The 16,425-nt window shown below is 53.1% G+C and overlaps 1 protein-coding gene across 6 annotated transcripts; it reads left to right on the top strand.

Annotated features, from left to right (window-relative positions):
- F12 (coagulation factor XII) lies at positions 1–14,990 on the top strand. Of its 6 annotated transcripts, none has more exons than XM_009209645.4 (15): positions 1–129; positions 7,020–7,356; positions 7,723–7,780; positions 11,082–11,181; positions 11,338–11,408; positions 11,711–11,821; positions 11,959–12,090; positions 12,229–12,333; positions 12,479–12,644; positions 12,730–12,947; positions 13,053–13,284; positions 13,524–13,660; positions 13,744–13,887; positions 14,323–14,467; positions 14,669–14,990. In XM_009209645.4, exons 2-15 carry the CDS (start codon positions 7,300–7,302, stop codon positions 14,976–14,978), a joined length of 1,986 nt encoding a protein of 661 aa, XP_009207909.2. In that variant the 5' UTR covers positions 1–129; positions 7,020–7,299; the 3' UTR covers positions 14,979–14,990. The 6 variants fall into 6 exon arrangements, with proteins under 6 accessions (XP_009207909.2, XP_009207907.2, XP_021795704.2 ...); XM_009209643.4 differs by having other exon boundaries at positions 14,323–14,578; XM_003900591.5 differs by having other exon boundaries at positions 2–129; positions 14,430–14,578; positions 14,669–14,987.
- The last annotated feature ends 1,435 nt before the right edge of the window (positions 14,991–16,425 follow it).

The raw sequence follows: 16,425 nt of genomic DNA, 5'->3' as shown, positions 1-16,425 counted from the left end.
CAGAGGCGTGGCAATGCAGATTGAGACAGGCCGAGCTTCTTAGCCATCATCACACTGCAGGGCGGTGGCCAAGGTGGGAGTGGAAGGCTTCCTGACTCAAGTCCAGAGCTTCCCTACCTTGCTTCTAAGGTCGGTATTTTCCTGTCCTTTAAACTATTGACTTACCCATCACAATCACATGAAGGGTTTGTTTTGCTTTGTTTTGTTTTAGGAACTTCCTGGTAACAGTGCATGAACTCTGGCAGCATAAGTTAGGACTTTTGGTTGAAACTAAAAGTGGCTTAGGCAAAAAAAGGAATTTTGGGGTTCAAGTAACAGAAAAGCATAGGGGGTGGTTCTGACTTCAAACGTCTCTGGATGCTGGGTCTTAAATGGTGTCATTCAAAATCTGTCTTTTTCTTTTTTTTCTTTTTTTTTGAGATGGAGTCTCGCTCTGTTGCCAGGCCAGAGTGCAGTGGCGTGATCTCGGCTCACTGCAACCTCCACCTTCCTGGTTCAAGCAATTCTCCTGCCTCAACCTCCCGAGTAGCTGGGACTACAGTTGCATGCCACCACGCCTGGCTATTTTTTTTTTTTATTTTATAGTAGAGACGGGGTTTCACCATGTTGGCCAGGATGGTCTCGATCTCTTGACCTCGTGATCTAGCTGCCTCAGCCTCCAAAAGTGCTGGGATTACAGGTGTGAGCCACCATGCCCGGCCCAAAATCTCTCTCTTCATACCGTGGCTCTGCTCTTTATTTTTTTTTGAGACGGAGTCTTACTCTGTTGCCAGGCTGGAATGCAGTGATACTATCTCAGCTCACTGCAGCCTCTGCCTCCCAGGTTCAAGCAATTCTCCTGCCTCAGCCTACCAGGTAGCTGGGATTACAGGCACGCCACCACATCCAGCTATTTTTTTTGTATTTTTAGTAGAGGTGGGGTTTCACCATGGTGGCCAGGCTGGTTTCGAACTCCTGACCTCAGATAATCCATCCACCTCAGCCTCCCAAAGTGCTGGGATTACAGGCGTGAGCCACCGTGCCCAGCGTCCATACTCTGTCTCTGCTTTTAATCTTTATTATCTTTATTCTCAGGTAGGTTCTCCTTTTGAGATGTTAAAGATGGCTGCCAGCAGCTCCAGGCTCATTTGCTAGGAATGTGGCAACCTCCATGGAAAGAGAACGCCTCTAGCTTTATAATTCCAGCAAAAATCCTGGGGCTGCCTCTCACTGGTTTGATGTGGGTTAGGTGTTCTTTTTTTTTTTTTTTTTTTTTTCTTTGAGATAGGGTCTGGCTCTGTCGTCCAGGCTAGAGTGCAGTGGTGCCATCTTGGCTCACTGCAATCTCTGCCTCCTGGGCTCAAGCCATCATCCCACCTCAGCCTCCTAGGTAGCTAGGACCACAGGCGTGTGCCACCACACCCAGCTAATTCAGGTGTTCATTTTGAACCAACCGCTGAAGACAGGCAGAGGTGGTGTTCTGATTGGCCAGGTCTAGATCAAATGCCCACTCCACCCTCAGCCAAGGGATGGGGTAGACTTTATTTTATGTATATTGATGCAGAGTGGAGAGGAGCGATTCCCCAAAGAAACACTGAAGGCCATTTCTAGAAGCAGGGAGAATGAATGGTAAACAGGAAATGATAGACGTCCATCACTGGCTCTCAAATTGTGTTTCACAGCTGTAGCCACCTTGAATTTTCTGGAAGTCAAAGAAGAGGCAGTAGAAATTGAGAGAGATGGAGAGATTTGAGAAATATTCAAATATTCAAATATTTGAAAAATATGGTGCAGTGGCTCATACCTGTAATCCCAGTACTTTGGGAAGCTGAGGTTGAGGAGATAGCTTGTGCCCAGGAGTTTGAGACCAGCCTGGGGAACATAGTGACACCTCACCTCTACAAAAAATTAAAAAATTAGCTGGGTGTGGTGGTGCACACCTGTATACCAGCTACTTGGTAGGCTGAGGTGGGAGAATCGCTTAGAGCCTGGGACGTTAAGCCTGCAGTGAGCCATGATCATGCCACTGCACTCTAGCCTGAGCAACAGAGTGACACCCTGCCTCAAAAAATAAAAAAGAAAGAAAAGAAAAAAATATATATATTTATATATATTTGAGACAGAGTCTCACTCTGTCAGCCAGACTGGAGTGCAGTGGCACGAACTTGGCTCACTGCAAGCTCCGCCTCCTAGGTTCACACCATTCTCCTGCCTCAGCCTCCTGAATAGCTGGGACTACAGGCGCCCGCCACCTGGCCCGGCTTATTTTTTGTATTTTTAGTAGAGACGGGGTTTCACTGTGTTAGCCAGGCTGGTCTCAATCTCCTGATCTTGTGATCCGCCCACCTTGGCCTCCCAAAGTGCTGGGATTACAGGCGTGAGCCACTGCGCCTGGCCAATAAAGTAGCCTTTCACCACCACAACTGGGGAGGCGTGATCACAAAATGAAACTGGGAGGGGAAGAGGAAGGGAGATGGATGTTGAACATCCAAATGCCCATTAATGTCCACCTCACGCCTCATCTCACACTCCCTACAAGGCTCCCTATGCTCACCACATTCCCCATTTGACATGCTGCATTCAGGCTTCTGTGCAGTTGTATTACTCACTCTGCCTCAAACCCCTGCTTGGGGCGAAGACTTGTTCAAAAGGCGCCTTCCATTTAGAGGAACAGCTGCCTTCTCCCCGAGAGGAAGGAGCCAATGTGGGAGTGGCCTTAGGGCCAGGGTCTATACTCAGGTGCAACCAAGAATTGACAGAGCCGGCCGGGCGCAGTGGCTCACGCCTATAATCCCAGCACTTTGGGAGGCCAGGGCGGGCGGGTCACGAGGTCAGGAGATCGAGACCATCCTGGCTAACACGATGAAACCCCGTCTCTACTAAAAATGCAAAAATTAGCCGGGGGTGGTGGCGGGCGCCTCTAGTCCCAGCCACTCGGGAGGCTGAGGCAGGAGAATGGCACGAACCCGGGAGGCGGAGCTTGCAGTGAGCCGAGATCGCGCCACTGCACTCCAGCCTGGGCGACAGAGGGAGACTCTTGTCTCAAAAAAAAAAAAAAAAGAATTGACAGAGCCAGGCATGGTGGCATACACCTGTAATCCCAGCTACTCAGGAGGCTGAGGCAAGAGGATCACTTGCGCCCAGGATTTGCAGGCCAGCCTGGGCAACTTAGTAAGACCCTGTCTCTTTAAAACAACAACAAAAAAAAAGGTGACAAAGGTGCTTTCGCTTTAATGACTCGTCAATGCATCTAATAGTTTCACTTTCATCGTGGAGTTAACAGCTGTCACATCAATGACTTCGAAACCAGAGGTTGGAAGGATGCCCCTCCTCTCCTGCCCTCCTCTTTCTGCGTTTCTGTTCCAAGAAGTCTTCCGCAGCCTGCCTGTCTTCCAGCAGAATTAATACATTGCTCCGTTCTGTTTTCATTTCCCGTAAATTACTTATGGGATAACTTAGGACTCTAACTGAAAGTGACAGAAGTCCACTCAAATTGGTTTTATTGGCTCATATAACTGAGAAGTCTTTTTTTTTTTTTTTTTTTTTTTTTTTTTTTGAGATACAGTCTCACTCTGTTTCCCAAGCTGGAGTGCAGTGGCACAATCATAGCTCACAGCATTCTGGACCTCTGGGCTCAAGCAATCCTCCTGCCTCAGCCTCACAAGTAGCTGAAAGTACAGGCACGTGCCACCACGCCTGGCTAATGTTAAATTTTAGCCAGAGAGTTGGGATCTCACTATGTTGCCTACATCAGTCTTGAACTCCTGGGCTCAAGTGATCCTCAAGTGATTCCCAGCCCCGCAGAGTGTTGGGATTACAGGCATGAGCCGCTGTGCCTGGCCATAACTGACCAAGTCTTAAGGATACTTCTAGTTTTAGGATCTAGGCTGTCAAAGTCATGAGAAATCAGTCCATCAGTATTAGTTCTCAAATGTTGTATAACAAATCACCCTAACTTGTGGCTTAAAGCAACAACATTTAATGATGATTTATCACAGTTTCTGATGGTCGGTTTTGCCTTGAGGTCTTTCACAAGATTGCAAGCCAAATATCAGTCAGGGCTGCAGTATCCACTTCCAAGGCAGCTCATTCATGTGGCTGTCAAATTGGCACTGGCAGTCAGCAGGGCGCTTTACCTTCTCCCTACATGGGCTTCTCTGCAGGGCTGCATGCGTGTCCTTAGAGTGTAGTGGCTGGCTTCCTTCAGAGTGAGCAATCCAAGAGACTGAGGCAGAAACTGCAATGTCTTTTATGACCTGGGTTTGGAAGTCCAACACCCTCACTTCTGCCATATTCTTTTTTTTTTTTTTTTTTTTTTTTTTGGTAGACAGTCTCTGTCGCCCAGGCTGGAGTGCAATGGTGCAATCTCTGCTCACTACAACTTCTGCCTCCTGGGTTCAAGTGATTCTCCTGCCTCAGCCTCCCGGGTAGCTGGGATTACAGGCACGTGCCGCTACGCCCAGCTAATTCTTGTATTTTTCAGAGACGGGGTTTGGCCAACATGTTGGCCAGGCCAGTCTTGAACTCCTGACCTCAAGTGATCCGCCTGCCTTGGCATCCCAAAGTGCTGGGATTACAGGCGTGAGCCACTGCACCCAGCCACTTCTGTCATATTCTAAAGGACACACTGAACAGCCCTAACTCAATGTGGGAGGACACTATACAAAGGCATGAATCCTAGGTGGTGAAGATCAATGGGGACTGTCTTTGAGGCCGTCTGCCACAGCATCCCTCCATCCTTTCTGCCCTGTTTGCTCTGCTTTTCCTATGTGTAGGCTTCATTCTCAAACAGGCCCTCCCTAGACAGTGACAAAGGTGATCATCAACGTGTTCAGACCCACATGCTCTGTGCTTAGTAACCCCAGTGCAACTTTTTTGCTTTCCCAAAAGTTCTGGCAAAAGTCCTAAACTAGCACTTTAATTGGCCTAAGTTGTGTATATGCTTATCTCTGAACCAATCACTGTGGAGTAGAGATGTCATGCCCTGATTGGCCAGACCTAGGTCCATGCCATGCCCTGAATGGCCAGACCTAGGCCACACCCATAGCCCTAGTTCTGAGGGTAGAGCTGGCAGCACTAGAGCCCATGGAAGAAGTAAGAGAGGAGTCATTGTTAAAGGAAAAATCAAGGTGTCATTACCGAACCAGGACAGATACTGGGCAGAACCCATCTTCTCTTGTGTTCCAGCTGCACAACTTAGTGCCCCTTGGTTTAGCACTTTTCTCATGAAATCATTTGCTTTCTTGCCTCACTTCCTGTGGTTGGTAGAATGCTAATATGGCCCCAAGATCTCTACCCCTGATGCTTGCACACTTCCCAGTTATTCTGTTAAACACGAATGTAGATGCTTCTGTGAAAGAATTTTGCATATGTAATTAAAGTCCCAAATTGACCTTAAAATAAGGAGAATGGCAGGGCCAGGTGCGGTGGCTCACGCCTGTAATCCCAGTGCTTTGGGAGGCTAACGTGGGCGGACCACGAGGTCAGGAGATCGAGGCCATCCTGGCTAACACAGTGAAACTCTGTCTCTACTAAAAATACAAAAAATTAGCCTGGTGTGGTCGTGGACACTTGTATTCCCAGCTACTCGGGAGGCTGAGGCAGGAGAATGGCGTGAACCCTGGAGGCGGAGCTTGCAGTGAGCTGAGATCGTGCCATGCACTCCAGCCTGGGGGACAGAGCCAGACTGTGTCTAAAAAAAAAAAAAAAAAAAAGACAATGACTTTGGTGGGCCTGACCTAATCAAGTGAGTTTTTTTTGTTTGTTTTTGTTTCTGTTTTTTTTTTGAGACGGAGTCTCACTCTGTCGCCCAGGCTGGAGTGCAGTGGCATGACCTAGGCTCACTGCAAGCTCCACCTCCTGGGCTCACATCATTCTCCTGCCTCAGCCTCCCGAGTAGCTGGGACTACAGGCGCCCGCCACCACGCCAGGCTAATTTTTTGTATTTTTAGTAGAGACAGGGTTTCGCCATGTTAGCCAGGATGGTCTCGATCTCCTGACCTTGTGATCCGCCCACCTCGGCCTCCCAAAGTGTTAGGATTACAGGCGTGAGTCACCGGGCCCCGCCATGTGTCTCCTTTTAAGAACTCACCTGGGCCGGGCACGATGGCTCAGGCCTGTAATCCCAGCACTTTGGGAGGCCAAGGTGGGCAAATAACGGTCAGGAGATCCAGACCATCCTGGCTAACACGGTGAAATTCCATCTCTGCTAAAAATACAAAAAATTAGCTGGGCATGGTGGCACGTGCCTGTAGTCCCAGCTACCCGAGAGACTGAGGCAGAAGAATGGCGTGAACCCGGGAGGTGGAGCTTGCAGTGAGCTGAGATGGCGCCACTGCACTCTAGCCTGGGGGACAGAGTGAAACTCCATCTCAAAAAAAAAAAAAAAAAAAAAAGGAGACACATGACCAGAAACACAGGCCTCAGGGAGCCGAGGATAGCCCCTGGCTGACAGCCTGCAAGGAAGTAGGGACCCCATTCCTGCAACCATAAGGAACTGAATTCTGCAGACAACCTGAATGAGCTTGGAAGTGAATCTTCCCCGCATGGGATTTTTAAACTACGGAGTTGTGAATTAGTAAGTGGGTACTGGCTGGGCACAGTGGCTCACGCCTGTAATCCTAGCACTTTGGGAGGTCGAGGAGAGTGGATCACCTGAGGACAGGAGTTCGAGACCAGCCTGGACAACATGATGAAACCCTGTGTCTACTAAAAATACAAAAATGAGCTGGGCGTGGTGGTGGTTGCCTGTAATCCCAGCTACTTGGGAGGCTGAGGCAGGAGAATCGCTTGAACCCGGGAGGCAGAGGCTGCAGTGAGCCAAGATCGTGCCATTTCACTCCAGCTGAGCAACAAGAGTGAAACTCTGTCTCGAAAAAAGAAAATTAAAAAAAAAATTGAAAATGGGCATTGTTGTAAGCTGCTGAGTTTATGGCAATTTGTTACATGACAATAGAAAACGAACACACTTCGCAGTGGACTCCAAGATGCCCGTGAAAGGCAGCTTCTCTTTGATCTCCTTAACCTCCTCATCTCCACAGGACCCAGAGCACAAGAACGTCCCTTCTCCTGCTTCCAGTCCCACCGTCTAGAAAAGAGAGGAGGAGCCCAGCTCTTCATCATTCCACCCCCACCCACTAACTCCCAACTTCCTGGCCCTCAGCGGGTGACCAAGGAAGTCAGTCCACTTGGCTTTCCATAAACAGCCTGTGCCCCACCAGGCTCAGGGGGGCAGCTTGACCAATCCCTATTTCCAAGACCTTTGGCCAACCCTATTGATCTGGACTCCTGGGCAGGCAGTTGGACCAACGGACAGACGCCATGAGGGCTCTGCTGCTCCTGGGGTTCCTGCTGGTGAGCCTGGAGTCAACACTTTCGGTGAGTGCTGTGGGAACCAGGATTGTCCCAGGATGGTCCTGGGGTGGGGGCGGTCGCTATCACAGCCATGGTCTCTGCTCATGACCTGTGGGTTCAGGTGACCAGGAGGCTATGTGGAAAGGTGAGGCCAGCCCCGAAGGCCCAGGCAGAGGAGACAGATAACCAGACTGGGTGGATACAAGGGCACAGCCGACATTTCTGGGGGAGATGGGCCTTAAGAAGACAATGGGAGGAGGTAGAAAGGGTTTGGGTCTTGGGAGGAAATCTCTGCATTTCTGGGCTGTGAGAGGAAGCTGCAGACTAGCAACAGATCGGTGGCAGGCTATGACTTCTAGGCAGTTCCCTGCCTTCTTCTCTCCCTTGTAGATTCCACCTTGGAAAGCACCCAAGGAGCATAAGTACAAAGCTGAAGAGCACACAGTCGGTAAGTGGCTCCTCCTCCTGAGAACCCTTGGGTGGGGATGTGTATGGTGCGGCATGTGCAGTCTCAAGACAATCTAGTCTTGTGCCTACTTGGTGCTAGGTCTTATGCCCATGGGCACCAGAGTGATCGTGAGCTGTGTGATCCTTGAGGGCAGGGCATAACTGTGTCTAAGTGCCCACGAGCCTGGCTCAGAGCAGGTGCTTGAGATATGTGCTGCTGGTGCCATCACACCTGGGATCCTGCCAGCCTTCCTCAGTTTCCCCAGCTTTTCCCCTTCTTTTCCTTTCACCAGTATGTCTCGTGGGCATCAATCATGCCACACAGAGGCCAGGACCTTCAATGGGCAAGGAAGGATCAAGAGCTGGTCTCTGGCATTCGAATGCCTCTGAATCCCAGCTTTATCACTTATGAGCTGGGTGACTCTGGGTGAGAATCAAATCTGAGTTCTCTAAGCTTCAATTTCCCCTTCTGCGAAACCAGGTTGATAATAGTAAACCTCTTAGGGTTGTTGAGAAGGAAAACCCATGTGAGGCATTCAGTCCATCACCTGAATGGAATGGTGCATGGAAATGCTTTAAAAATATTAGCTTTTATTGGCCGGGCGCGGTGGCTCAAGCCTGTAATCCCAGCACTTTGGGAGGCTGAGGCGGGTGGATCACGAGGTCAGGAGATCGAGACCATCCTGGCTAACATTGTGAAACCCTGTCTCTACTAAAAATACAAAAAACTAGCCCGGCATGGTGGCAGGCGCCTGTAGTCCCAGCTACTCGGAGGCTGAGGCGGGAGAATGGCGTGAACCCAGGAGGCGGAGCTTGCAGTGAGCCGAGATCGCGCCACTGCACTCCAGCCTGGGCGACACAGCGAGACTCTGTCTCAAAAAAAATTAGCTTTTATTATTAAACTACCTTTTAGATGAGGGGTACCTGCCATTTCCCCCTTCCTCAAGCCCTGCCATAGCTCCTCATTGCTTTCATTCTTCCAGACACTAAATTACCTAGAGGTCAGGCATGGTGGCTCATGCCTGTAATCCCAGCACTTTGGGAGGCCAAGGCAGGTGGATCACGAGGTCAGGAGTTCGAGACTGGTCTGGCCAACATGGTGAAACGCTGTCTCTACTAAAAGTACAAAAATTAGCCAGGCATGGTGGCATGTGCCTGTAGTCCCAGCTACTTGGGAGGCTGAGGCAGGAGAATTGCTTGAACCCAGGAGGATGAAGGTTGCAGTGAATGAAGATCACACCATTGCACTCCAGCTTGGGCAAACAGAGCAAGAGTCTGTCAAAGTGCTGGGCAACAGAGCAAGACACCGTCTCAAAAAAAAAGAAAATTTACCTAGAGCATGCCACATAGCAGGGCCTGTGAACCAGATAGACCCTAACCTGGTGGGCCTGACTTGGTGGGGTTGAGTCCCTAAGCATGGCATTGAGGCCCAGCTCATTCCAACCCTGGACTCCCTCAGCCTCCTCTCTTCACCCCACACCCAAAAGTTTCTCCTCCCTCTTGCCTTACCCAACCTTGGTGCCCTATGCTTGCCTAATGCCCTGCCTAGTGTCCCCCTCCTCTCTGTCCGTCCATCCCATTTGCATCTTTTTTTTTTTTTTTGGGATGGAGTCTCGCTCTGTCCCCTAGGCTGGAGTGTAATGGCGCCATCTTGGCTCATTGCAATCTCCACCTTCTGGGTTCAAGCAGTTTTCTGCCTCAGCCTCCCGAGTAGCTGGGATTACAGGAACGCACCTTCATGCTCAGCTAATTTTTGTATTTTTTAGTGGAGATGAGGTTTCACCATGTTGGCCAGGCTGGTCTCAAACTCCTGCCCTCAGGTGATCCACCCACCTCAGCCTCCCAAAGTGCCGGGATTACAGGCATGAGCCACCGCGCCCAGCCGCCATTTGCATCTTATAGGTTCATCTCAGATCCATTTCCATTTACTGTCCTGGTTCTGGTTTGGTACTTGGCAAGTGCGCTTTGCCTTTAACAAAATAGTGGCAGAAGCTTATTAAGCAGGTACTATGTGCCAGACACTGCTCAGCATTTCACGGCATTATCTCATGAAGCCTCACGACAATTCCTCTGAAGAAGACACAGGCAATTCTCATTATTCGCGGTGATTATGTTCTGTAAAATCACAGTGAACATTGAACTGGCAAACAGTATTAGGTTCCTGTGAGCTTCTGGTCACAACATTTTCATCAACCAACAGTATATAATCTCGTTTTATGTGTGATTCTGTTTAAAGACGTTTTATTTAATGTATGTGTTGCTGATTCATCAATGCTAAGCTGATGACACTATAGCTCACACCTGAATGAAGTGTATCTAACACACGCTTTCTCCCTAAGGTAGCCTTCTTGTGCTTAGGAACTATACAACTCTTGAGCAGGAGGCTCAGGGGCCATTTCCAAAAGCAAAATCCCCAGCAAAAGCACAAAGTGTGAAAAACGTTGCGCTAAGTAGATTGAAAAGGACACTCGTTCAATACGACAGCTGAAACAAAAGCAGCAGTGTGACGCCTTGTTGAACCTTAACTGGGAGTGTGCAAATTTTTTACTGCTCTGTGCATGTCCACAAATGGCCATGAAAGCATTTCAAGTATTGACTTGGGAGTTACAAATAAAATTTAGCAAGTAGGCATGTTCTCAAATATAGAACCAGAAAATAATGAGGATCAACTGTAGTATTATTACTGCCATTTTTCAGATAAGGAAACCAAGGCTCAGAGTGGTTAACAGTGACTTCAACGTTCAACAAGTATTATTAAGTGCCTGCTTTCTGACAAGTGCTCTTCCTGGCCTTGGGACTGCAGACTTACCCAAGGTCACACAGCTAGCAGGTGGTGGAGTCAGTCTACTCCAGCTGTCTGAGTCCTAAACCCAACTTTTTTTTTTTTTTTGAGACGGAGTCTCTCTCTGTCACCCAGGCTGGAGTGCAGTGGCGTGATCTCAGCTCACTGCAAGCTCCGCCTCCTGGGTTCACGCCATTCTCTTGCCTCAGCCTCCCAAGTAGCTAGGACTACAGGCACCCACCACCATGCCTGGCTAATTTTTTTGTATTTTTAGTAGAGACGGGGTTTCACCGTGTTAGCCGGGATGGTCTCAATCTCCTGACCTCATGATCCGCCTGCCTCGGCCTCCCAAAGTGCTGGGATTACAGGCTTGAGCCACCGGCCAACTTTTAAAGCAGAAAGTGTTTTCAATGCACAGCGGCCTTTTTGAGGGTCTGTCCTTTCCCAACCAGACCCTGAGGGGCAGTGCCTGCACAGTTGAGTACAGGGGAAGTCCTCAGGGAGTGTGTTGTCCCTGCAGTTCTCACTGTCACCGGGGAGCCCTGCCACTTCCCCTTCCAGTACCACCGGCGGCTGTACCACAAATGTACCCACAAGGGCCGGCCAGGCCCTCAGACCTGGTAAGACTACGCAGAGGAGTTGGAGCAGGGGCCTGGGAGACATGGGCCCTGGCTGTCCTTCTGTCTAAGGAACTCTGCTCAGTGAGAGGGGGCTGTGATAGGGGAGGGTGGGCCAGGCCCCTGGGCAGAGCAGGGAAGTCTTGTCTCTTTCTACAGGTGTGCTACCAGCCCTAACTTTGATGAGGACCAGCGATGGGGATACTGTGTGGAGCCCAAGAAAGTGAAAGGTGCTACACACAGCCTCTGGGGTGGCCCGGGGCTCTCTCCTCCTGCCTCATTACTCTCCTGGTATCACCAGACCCCACACACCTGGGATTCTGGGCCCAGCCCCTTCTCTCCCTCCACAATACCCTTTGGAAGTCCAGAGGGAGAGTTCTGGGAAGGAGTGGTCCCATTTTGCAGGTGGGTAAACTAAGCCTTGGAAACTTGGAGTAGCAAGGTCACAAGGCAAGTAGGTTCAAGTAGGGCCTTGGCCCCCAACTGTCTGACTCAGCTCCCTGCTCTTCCTCCCACCGTGTCCATCTCTCAGACCACTGCAGTAAACACAGCCCCTGCCAGAAAGGGGGGACCTGTGTGAACACGCTGAGTGGCACCCACTGTCTCTGTCCACAACACCTCACTGGGAACCACTGCCAGAGAGGTGAGGAGACGCTGAGGACCCGGGCAGGGGTGCTGGGGGACAGGGGCAACCCTGGGCCTGCAGAAGAGGTCGTTGGATACCAGGAGACTTGGCATGGTCCTAGACTCTCCTGAACCACTGTCCCTCTTTGTCCTCAGAGAAGTGCTTTGAGCCTCAGCTTCTCCGGTTTTTCCACGAGAATGAGATATGGTATAGATCTGAGCAAGCAGCTGTGGCCAGATGCCAGTGCAAGGGTCCTGATGCCCACTGCCAGCAGCTGGCCAGCCAGGGTGAGCAGATGGTTGGGAACGGGCCAAGGAGGAGCGTCAGGAAGACAGGCTGGCAGGAGGCCGGGTGGTGTGCCGGGAAGGAGAGCTCTCTGGGGGGCTCTTTAGGCCCGGGGTGGCTCACTGCGTTCCCTCCCCAAGCCTGCCGCACCAACCTGTGCCTCCATGGGGGTCGCTGCCTAGAGGTGGAGGGCCACCGCCTGTGCCACTGCCCCGTGGGCTACACCGGACCCTTCTGCGACTTGGGTGAGTGAGGGTCTGGAGGAAGCAGAAGGCCAGCCCCCAGGTGGGACGGGCTTGCCAGGGAGGAGGAGGGAGCGTGCAGAAAGCGGATGAGAGGGCGGCAGGAGAGCCCAGCCCTGGCTGCCCAGGGAGCCCCCTCTCTCCTCAGACACCAAGGCGAGCTGCTATGATGGCCGCGGGCTCAGCTACCGCGGCCTGGCCAGGACCACGCTCTCGGGTGCGCCCTGTCAGCCGTGGACCTCGGAGGCCACCTACCGGAACGTGACGGCCGAGCAAGCGCGGAACTGGGGACTGGGCGGCCACGCCTTCTGCCGGTGCGCCGCGTGGGGCTGGGTGACCCCTCCGCCCGAGGGCCCCGGGCTCCCGGGGTTCTAACGGCGCCCCCTCGTGTGGCTACAGGAACCCGGACAACGACATCCGCCCGTGGTGCTTCGTGCTGATCGGCGACAGGCTAAGCTGGGAGTACTGCGACGTGGCACAGTGCCAGGCCCCAACCCAGGCGGCGCCTCCGACCCCAGTGTCCCCTGGGCTTCATGTCCCACTCATGCCCCCGCAGCCGGCACCGCCGAAGCTTCAGCCCACGACCCGGACCCCGCCTCAGTCCCAGACCCCGGGAGGTTAGGAAGCGGGGGGAAGGAGGAGCCGAGAGGGCTCTGGGCGGCGAGCTAGATTCCGGCCGGCGGGTCGCGGGCTCCGCGTCCTCAGCCCCGGCTCCTCCACAGCCTTGCCAGTGAAGCAGGAGCAGCCGCCTCGCCTGACCCGGAACGGCTCAGTGAGCTGCGGGCAGCGGCTCCGCAAGAGTCTGTCTTCGATGACCCGCGTCGTTGGCGGGCTGGTGGCGCTACGCGGGGCGCACCCCTACATCGCCGCGCTGTACTGGGGCCACAGTTTCTGCGCCGGCAGCCTCATCGCCCCCTGCTGGGTGCTGACGGCTGCTCACTGCCTGCAGGACCGGCGAGTACCCGCCCGCCCAGCGCCGCCCCAGGGACCGCGGCTCCTCCGTCTCCCAGCGCTGCTTCCACGCTGCACCCGAACCCGTGCCCTACCTTCTCCCGCCCCACCCTTCTTTCCACGCCCCTCCAGAGCTCCCGGGGAGGAATCTGGAACACGAGATGGGGTTCGGGAGCAGGGGGCTTCCCCAGAACGCTTGTGGCCAGGTCTGAGCGTTCTGCCTCTCCCCTACCCGCCCGCAGGCCGGCACCCGAGGATCTGACGGTAGTACTCGGCCAGGAACGCCATAACCACAGCTGTGAACAGTGCCAGACTCTGGCCGTGCGCTCCTACCGCTTGCACGAGGCCTTCTCGCCCGTCAGCTACCAGCACGACCTGGGTGCGTGGGGGCGCCCCGAGGGGACGGGAAGAGAGGATGGGCCCCCGGCATCCCCGCCTCACGCTCCTCTCGGCCCGGGTTAGCTCTGTTGCGCCTTCAGGAGGATGCGGACGGCAGCTGCGCGCTCCTGTCGCCTTACGTTCAGCCGGTGTGCCTGCCAAGCGGCGCCGCGCGACCCTCCGAGCCCGCGCTCTGCCAGGTGGCTGGCTGGGGCCACCAGTTCGAGGGTAGGCACAACTGCTAGGGGCAGGGTAGGAGAGGAGGCCTTTGATCACCGGGTTAGGCGGGAGAAGCCCGCGACTGTGTTATCATTCCGGGTGCCTACAGAATGGGTGGCGCTGACCTGATGGGTTGTGAGAATGTGTAGGGCCACCCAGGGCCTGGGATTCACTGCTGGGATTCCCCAAATCTCCTGGGGATACAGGGATAATCGAACTTGCTCTTGGTTTCCTCTGGGCGCCGGGCTTCTAAGTCCAACTATGACGCTGACCCCGCGCTCCGGGCTAGTGTGGGAGCCACGTTCTGCGACGCTGGATGGGTGGTGGGGGTGGGGTTTCTGTTTCCGCCCCGCCCATTCAAATCCTGGCTCTTCCCTGGACCTCAGCTTCCTTGCCTATGAAATTGAATTAATGGCATCTCCTCCCCCTCCGGCTTGCTGCAAGAGAGGAAGGGCATGAGTGGGTTTAGAAGCGCCTGGCGCAGCTTCGTCCATCGTCCGGGCGGCGAGCGTTGTCAGATGAGGTGTGAAGAAGGCGCTCGGTGTTCGCAGGGGCGGAGGAATATTCCAGCTTCCTGCAGGAGGCGCAGGTACCCTTCCTCTCCCTGGAGCGCTGCTCAGCACCGGACGTGCACGGAGCCTCCATCCTCCCCGGCATGCTCTGCGCAGGGTTCCTCGAGGGCGGCACCGATGCATGCCAGGTGAGCCCTTAGCCCGGTTGGCGCCCTTCCCCGAGGCCGTCAGGCACAAATCCCAGGTCCACAGCACTGAGCTGCGTGTTTCCGACCCAGGGTGATTCCGGAGGCCCGCTGGTGTGTGAGGACCAAGCCGCAGAGCGCCGGCTCACCCTGCAAGGCGTCATCAGCTGGGGATCGGGCTGTGGTGACCGCAACAAGCCAGGCGTCTACACCGATGTGGCCTACTACCTGGCCTGGATCCGGGAGCACACCGCTTCCTGATTGCTCAGGGACTCATCTTTCCCTCCTCGGTGATTCCGCAGTGGGAGAGTGGCTGGGGCATGGAAGGCAAAATTGTGTCCCATTCCCCCAATGCGGCCAGCTCCGCGCCAGGATGGCGCAGGAACTCAATAAAGTGCTTTGAAAATGCTGAGAAGGAAAGCTCTTTTCTTCATGGGTCCCGCCGGGAGATGCCAAGACAGAAAAGCGATTTACAGCTTCTCCACAGCTCTCAGAGAACAAGGTCTATGAGATCTTAACGTGCAAAATCTAGATGCCGGTCCAGCTAATGTTTACTGAGCCTAGGATACTGTGTACTAAGCCCTGTGCAAGGAGAACCTGCATGTTATTCCTTACGAGAAACTCACTAACATTTTGTTTACAGAGCAATAGTTCTCAGACCATACACTAAGATCACTTGGGGAGTTTTTGAGCCAATCTATGCCCAAGTTCCACCTCAGACCAATTAAATCACTATGTCTAGGGATGGGGCATGGGTAGTGGTATATTTTCAAAACTCCCCAGATAATTCCATGTGCAGCCAAAGTTGAGAATCATGGTTAGAAACACTTAGCATTGGCCGGGCGCGGTGGCTCACGCCTGTAATCCTAGCACTTTGAGAGGCCAAGGCAGGTGGATTGCTCAGGAGTTCGAGACCAGCCTAGGCAACATGATCAAACCTCGTCTCTACTAAAATACAAAAAATTAGCTGGCACGGTGGCGTGCGCCTGTAGTCCCAGCTACTCAGGAGGCTGAGGCAGGAGAATCACTTGAAACGGTGGGAGAGGGAGGGAGAGAGGGAGGGGGAGGGAGAGGGGAAGAGGGAGGGGGAGGGGGAGGGAGAGTTAGCATTGACTGTGGCGTGGACCCTAAGGGGTGGGTGACATATCATTGTCCCCACCCCAACACGCACTAGGGTAGTAGGTCTCAGAGTCCCTTGGCTAGCAGTACCCTCACCAGGGAACTTGTTACACATAGCAAATTATCGGGCTATACTTTACACTGCTAAACAGAAAGTCTGGGGTGGGGCCCAGCAATCTGTTTAACAGTCTTGCGGCCGGGCGCGGTGGCTCAAGCCTGTAATCCCAGCACTTTGGGAGGCCGAGACGGGCGGATCACGAGGTCAGGAGATCGAGACCATCCTGGCTAACACGGTGAAACCCCGTCTCTACTAAAAAATACAAAAAAAAAACTAGCCGGGCGAAGTGGCGGGCGCCTGTGGTCCCAGCTACTCGGGAGGCTGAGGCAGGAGAATGGCGTGAACCCGGGAGGCGGAGCTTGCAGTGAGCTGAGATCCGGCCACCGCACTCCAGCCTGGGCGACAGAGCCAGACTCAGTCTCAAAAAAAAAAAAAAAAAAAAACAGTCTTGCAGGGGATTCTGATGTTCTCTCATGCTTAAGAACCACAATCTGGGGGTTGAATGGTTACAGGTGGAGGTCTGGCTGTCCAGACACAGCATCCTTTTGTTCACAAAACCAGCTTTTTAAAATTAAAAAAAGATTGGCCAGATGCGGTGGTTCACGCCTGTAATCTCATCACTTTGAGAGGCTGAAGCGGGAGGATTGTTTGAGCTCAAAAGTTCCTGATCCGC

The sequence above is a fragment of the Papio anubis genome, chromosome 5, assembly GCF_008728515.1.
Source record: "Papio anubis isolate 15944 chromosome 5, Panubis1.0, whole genome shotgun sequence".
Lineage (NCBI taxonomy): Eukaryota > Metazoa > Chordata > Mammalia > Primates > Cercopithecidae > Papio > Papio anubis.
This window is presented reverse-complemented; position numbering and strand designations above follow the sequence as displayed.

Bases quoted from the DNA above. Each gene is read 5' to 3' on its own strand.
- F12 (XM_009209643.4), top strand. From the start codon at position 7,300: ATGAGGGCTCTGCTGCTCCTGGGGTTCCTGCTGGTGAGCCTGGAGTCA. The intron at 7,781-11,081 runs GTAAGTGGCTCC...TTGTCCCTGCAG, and splicing joins AGCTGAAGAGCACACAGTCG to TTCTCACTGTCACCGGGGAG. The intron at 12,334-12,478 runs GTGAGTGAGGGT...CTCTCTCCTCAG, and splicing joins CGGACCCTTCTGCGACTTGG to ACACCAAGGCGAGCTGCTAT.